Source organism: Eschrichtius robustus, chromosome 5 (genome assembly GCF_028021215.1).
Source record: "Eschrichtius robustus isolate mEscRob2 chromosome 5, mEscRob2.pri, whole genome shotgun sequence".
In the NCBI taxonomy this organism is placed as follows: domain Eukaryota; kingdom Metazoa; phylum Chordata; class Mammalia; order Artiodactyla; family Eschrichtiidae; genus Eschrichtius; species Eschrichtius robustus.
The window spans coordinates 85,722,779-85,728,961 of NC_090828.1; the positions used below are offsets into that span (position 1 = coordinate 85,722,779).

The 6,183-nt window shown below is 38.5% G+C and overlaps 1 protein-coding gene across 1 annotated transcript; it reads left to right on the forward strand.

The window, feature by feature from the left end:
* The first annotated feature begins 5,419 nt into the window (after positions 1-5,419).
* LOC137764641 (tigger transposable element-derived protein 1-like) lies at positions 5,420-5,920 on the forward strand. Its single transcript, XM_068543686.1, has one exon. It carries the CDS (start codon positions 5,420-5,422, stop codon positions 5,918-5,920), a length of 501 nt encoding a protein of 166 aa, XP_068399787.1.
* Positions 5,921-6,183: the final 263 nt, after the last annotated feature.

Here is a 6,183-nt window from a genome sequence, read left to right on the forward strand (position 1 = left end):
GGAGTCTTAATATAAAGGTAAAAAAAAAAGATTCAACATGCCCCAAATGCCCCAAGCTAAATTACTATTCTTATCCCCATTTTCTCCACCCTCAACCTCATCCACTTTCAATATTCTCTCCCAACTACTGAGTAATACAAAGCACCACTCATGATCACACCCTCCCCTCCTGCCCCATATCCAACTCAACGTGTCTTACAACTTCACGCATGAAATCTTTTTCAATTCCAATTCCATCACCAATACGACCACATTCACCCAAGCCACCATCATGCCATATGTAGATGACTACAATAGTATGGTATGTAATCTACTTGCCCTTCTCCAATTCATTCCCCATGCAGCAGGCAGATCCATATGACCTTGGCACTACCTCAAATCCCAGTCTCTATCCCTTCCCATTACTATTAGGATTTTGCTCATTGTAGTACCTCTAACATTTAGCTATGAGTGGAATTGAATTCAGTTTAATCAAAGATGTGGTCACTATACTCAAATGGGAAGAAAGACTGGTAAACAAATACTGGAATAAATGAGGTAACTGGAAACATGGAAAGATTGGTAATTTCACTCTTACTCTCAGAGGTAACTAACTTTCACAGGAAAAATAAAACATTCTTTTCCACGAGGCAATATTACCTTTGCTTTTTCACGGTGTTCCCATGGCTGTCACTGGTTTGCTATTTTGGAGTTGGTAGACTTGATTTAGAACATGAGAAACCAAATTCTTTCGAAGTCAAAAGCAAGTTTTAAAAACTTAATTCATTAAAAAAAAAAAAGAATTTCTCAATTATTTTTATAGTCTTCCTTAAAAATCTTCCCCATTTCACTGGTCACAGTATTTCCAGAAGGACTATGTTATTACCCCAGATTTGGGGTAGGGCTGCTATTAAGGAGGCTACCCGGACTCAGTTCGTAACTTATTTCAGAATTCCACGGTGTGTTTTCCCTCCTCATAAAGGATTAAAACCACATCATCACATCATGATAGAACAATCTGTAAGAATCACAATGCTTTTAACAAGTAAGAAATGGATTAAAAAGCACTTTACGTCTTGTTAAAGAAACCTCCCGTTCCTCAGAAGCACTTTTTAGCATTTTAGAAGTGGCATTTGATCTGACTGACACATTGACCAGTAATGTGAACAGAAGATGGATCATTTCCACTTAGATCACAAAGGGAATATAAATTTGTGACTGTAAATTCAAGAGGGACAACTTCCAAAGAATTTCTGTAGAATAGCCCCTCTCACTCTAGAACAGCTTTTAAAGTTGTTTTAGATTCTTCCTCAGACTCTTTAATAAATCAGTGTCCAAGACCATACACAGTACTAACCTGTTGTTTTCACTTGGATTTGCAAATAGACCAAAGTAGAAATTGTCTTAAAGTGAAAGGTGACAAAATACCCACCCTCTACTCCTATCAATAGAAAGCACTATACTAATAGCCAAAACATTACTGGGCAGTGTTTTTTTGTTGCTGAGTTTGTGTTTTTGTTTTCCATTTTTGCTATTTGTTACTACTCACACATGAACACTAATTAGTTTTGGTACCATACTCTCATTGATTTACAGCTCCTCAAGTTGGAGATGGAGAATTATCACATCTTTTTCTAAAATTCTTTAAATAAAAAGCCAAATATGTCTGACTGTAACACGACAGTAAACCGATCACCATTTTACCACTATGTGAAATGACGTACTGAGTCAGCCAAGCATCTCCAGAACATATTGAAATACTTCCTTTCAACTACACGATTAAAGTCTCTCAGTACCTAGATCACCAGCAATATTAATTACTGACTTTTATTACTTGGTTTTGTTTTCATTGTTTATAAAACAAGGAAGGACTTAATTGCAAGTATATAAAGGAAAATACATATGTACATACGCATTTTGAAAGGGTTTTTGGTAATTCTTATTCCATCCAAGAAATGTCACAACTCAGATCACGGATGTTGTGTGAATACTTTGAAGGATCTAACATGGTTTTCTGGAAATGTAACCACACAAAAAGTAATTTATTTACGGCACTTAAGGATTTATCACCTACTCATATAAGTTCATGCATTTCCACCGTATTGATCTTTATTTTGCAAATGTTTCAGCAGCATTTACTATCACTGAAGTAGTGGCAACACGTTCTACTTAAGATCAAACAATCTCCCGAAATCTGGCAAGATTTAACAGAAATTTAAAACAATGCTTTCCTGGGAAAACGCTAACCATCTGCAACTGTTATTATTAACACTATTCTTTTCTCTTTTTTCTTCCTATATTATTTTTACTTCCTGGTGCTCTCAAAGCTTTCTATCTATCATAAGCAATTAATTGTAAACAAATGGTTGAAGAAGATGTTTGCATTTATGACTTTTCTCGTAAGTCAAACAAACACAGTATCTTGTTTTAGTCATGAATGAATTTCCTGTCCACACACAGGTCTACCTGAGCTCTGCTAAGAAAAATGCATAGCAAAACATGCAAACGATTGCTTTCAGGAAAGAGAGATATCATCTTAAATAATACTCTTAATGTACTTATGATAGTTGGATGAATTTCTCTAAAAAGGAAAAAGTGTTAAACATGTTACTAGGGGCCACTTTAAATTAGTAGTTTAAGTTAGTGTTATTTAAAGTAGAAAACACACATTTAGATACATTTTCACATAAAGAGAAATTGAAAACATCAGAACATAACCTGTTGTTTTGTATTATTTTGTCCGAAGCACATAAGCCCAGCCACACTGAAGGAGGCTGTCATGAGCCAAGTTATGTCCCCATTTTTTAGTCCTTGTCATAACCATCAGGATACACTGTCCAACGCCACTTACTTGTATCTCTGCCAGAGAGAATACACAGTTGCTTGTTCAGTTCTGCACTAGAGTTGCCTCTTTGATGTTGTTCAGCCACCATTTCCTTTCCATTCACTTTTATCTATGTCCTGGCACTCGTTCCTGCAGCATCCTCCTCTCCAGATGGTCTCCATCTCCCCTTCAGAAGTGCCCCAAATACTCCAGCTTCCTCCTCTTGATCTTTTCCAATCGACAGCCACGTTATTCCTCAAGATTTTAATACCAACTATCCCCTGCTTTTTTATTCACAGATTATTTTTATGGGGAGAAAAGGGCCTCAAGAAAAGATCACAAAATCCTCAGCAAATATTGTTGCATTATTAATCGTACTTCTCTACTATTTGCTGGGATGCTGATCTGGTTCATTGTTTAAGCCAACGTGTATTGAGTAACTATTATTTATCAGGAAGAGTGTTATGTACAGGGGATTTGGATATAAGCTAAAGATGGTTAAAGACAGAAGATGAATGAGGTCTGCACAAGGTATGGGGGAACAGGCACAGGACACTCAAGGAGATAACCATCAGTTGTGCTTACGGGGAGTATCACAAAAAGGTTCACGTAATTGGGTGTTGCAGGATAAAGAGGAGTTCACCAGGTTGATCATCATGGGTAAAGGACACTCCAGGGAAAATAACCAGTGTAGGGATACAGATATAAAATAGCATGCCATGTCTGGAGAATTATATGTAGTATGTATGCCTATGGGGCAGCTTCTAAGAGCCGGCGGGGAATGTCCAATACATGAATTTGGAGAAGTAGGTACAGAAAAGAAAGAGTCTCTCATGCCCTGATATTTGGACCTGTCTGTAAGGCAACAGCAACTACTGAAAGGTTTTAAATAGGTAAAATATGGAAAAAATAATGACCATACCTCGAGTTCTAAGTACTTTCTATGACTTCACTGTGGTGGTTGAATGGGAAGGGAAAAAATTGAACAGAGAATACTAATAAAACACAAATACACTAGCTCTAGTGTGAAGTGATAAAAGTCTAAACTAAAGCACTATCAATGGGTTTGGAGAAAAGAACCTGGTAAGCTTATAGATATCTGACTTGGCATGCTGGGGAAGAAAGACCATTGGTTCTATTTGAACATGTTGAGACAAGTGACAGTGAGGTATCTGAGGAGAGCTAACTAGAAGGCAGGTATAGTTTAGGATCAATGACCTGGCTACAGGGAATAATTTGGAACACAGAGGTTAGCTAATGGTTATGGAACTCAAGTAGGAATTAGAAGCCTGGGAGAACATGTTAGAGAAGAGGCTAAGACTCAGCTCCCAGAAAACAACAAAGTCTCATGTTCGCTGCAAGATGGGGAGCCTGCAAAGAATATTGAGAATGCCTTGGAACTAAGTTCAACAAGGTAGGGTGCAATTGACAGGGACAAATGCCAGTGAGAAGGGTCTTTTGGTTTGTATTTTTGTTTTTGTTTCTAAATGACTAGTGACTCAATTAGCAATGAGAAAAATAAGGAAGGTAAGTAGTGAAGCAGTATGAAATATTACTCTTGGATTTGAAGAGAAAGAATGATAAAAGATGAGGATTACCATGGGCCAATTGTTTTTTAATGTGGGAGTGTTAAAAAAGAGACAACAGGCCCCAAATTGAGTCACTTGTGCTAAGTCCACATCCCACATCAAGACTCAATACCTGACCTAATCGCAACTTCAAACTTCCCCAGGAATGTAATCTTAACCAGTCAGTCTGAAGTGTCCTGGTCAGCACAACTGAGGTAATCTGCCAGATAGCTCCCTTTCATCTCCCAAAGGAAGGTGACTTTCCTTGAAATACTCCTTTTCCTTATCCCACTCACTTTCTGCCTTTACAAACCATTCTCTTTCTGTAGCACTTTGGAGCTCCCTTCCGTTTGCTAGATGGGATGCTGTTTGATTAATGAATCATTGAATAAAGCCAACTGATCTTTAAATTTACTTGGTTGAATTTTGTTTTTTAACAGGAGAAATTGTAACATATCATGAATGGACGGAATCAGCCAAATTTAATGGAGGGCAAGAACATATAAAATAACTACCAAATAACATGAGTGCTATGATAGAAGAAAAAACAGAACTGTGGGAGCATTGTTAGAAGAACTACATTCATCCATCCTTCCTTGAGTGCAAAAGTCAATACTATCTTAACTCTAAATTTACTGAATAATAACTTTCAGGCTACAAGCGGTTTGCACATGCATGAGCGCGCGCGCGCGCGCACACACACACACACACACACACACACACGAAGAACAAAATTCTATTGACATATTATTAAAAGACCTGCCATGGGGTTTGAATTACAGTAAGTCCCCTACATACAAACATTTAAGTTGTGAAATTTCAAAGACGCGAACGCGCGTTAGTTAACCTAAGTTAGTTCACCTGTCTGGCTTACGTTGTCAGGTGCGTGCACCCTCTAAAAGTGGTTGTGCTTTTGTGTACTTTACTGTACAGTACTGTATAGAGTACAGTAGTACAGTATCTTTATTTCAAGCCCAGGATGTCCGGAAGCAAGCGTAAAGGCAGTGGTGATGTAGCTGGTACTGCTAAGAAGCGCCAAGCGATAACGATGGAAACAAAAGTGAAAATAATTGAGAGAGTGGAGCAAGGCAAAAAGATGGCAGGCGTCGCTCATTCTTATAATATGAATAGTTCAATCATCGACACAATTCTAAAGAATAAGGACAAGATCATGGAACATGTGAAGTCTGCTGTGCCAATGATGTCAACAATAATATCGAAGAAGCGTGGAAAAGTGATGGAGGAGATGCAGAAACTTCTCAATGTGTGGACGCAGGATCAGCATCAGAGTCGAGTCCCGCTCAGCTTAATGCTGATTCAAGAGAATACTAAAAGCCTTTATGAAGACTTGAAGAAGAATCACAGCAAAGAATCAGTGGGCGCATCTTTTAATGCCAGCCATGGCTGGTTTCATCAGTTCAAGGCGAGAGCCAACATTCACAACGTAAAAGTAAGTGGCGAGGTAGCAAATGCAGATACGGTAGCTGCCCAGGAATTCCCTGAAACACTTCAAGAAATTATTGATGAGAGCGCATATTTACCTGAGTAGGTTTTTAATGTGGATGAGACAGGACAGTACTGGAAGAGAATGCCAGACCAAAGTTACATCAGTAAGGAGGAAAAGTTGATGCCAGGCTATAAAGCAACAAAGGATAGGCTAACTCTGCTGTTTGATGGCAATGTTTCTGGCGATATGAAGCTGAAGCCTCTCTTAGTTTATCATTCGGAGAACCCAAGGGCCCTTAAAAACATAGCCAAGGGTTCTCTTCCTGTTGTGTGGAAGAGTAACCCCAAACCTGGGTTACACAGGCC

Bases quoted from the DNA above. Each gene is read 5' to 3' on its own strand.
- LOC137764641 (XM_068543686.1), top strand. From the start codon at position 5,420: ATGGAAACAAAAGTGAAAATAATTGAGAGAGTGGAGCAAGGCAAAAAG.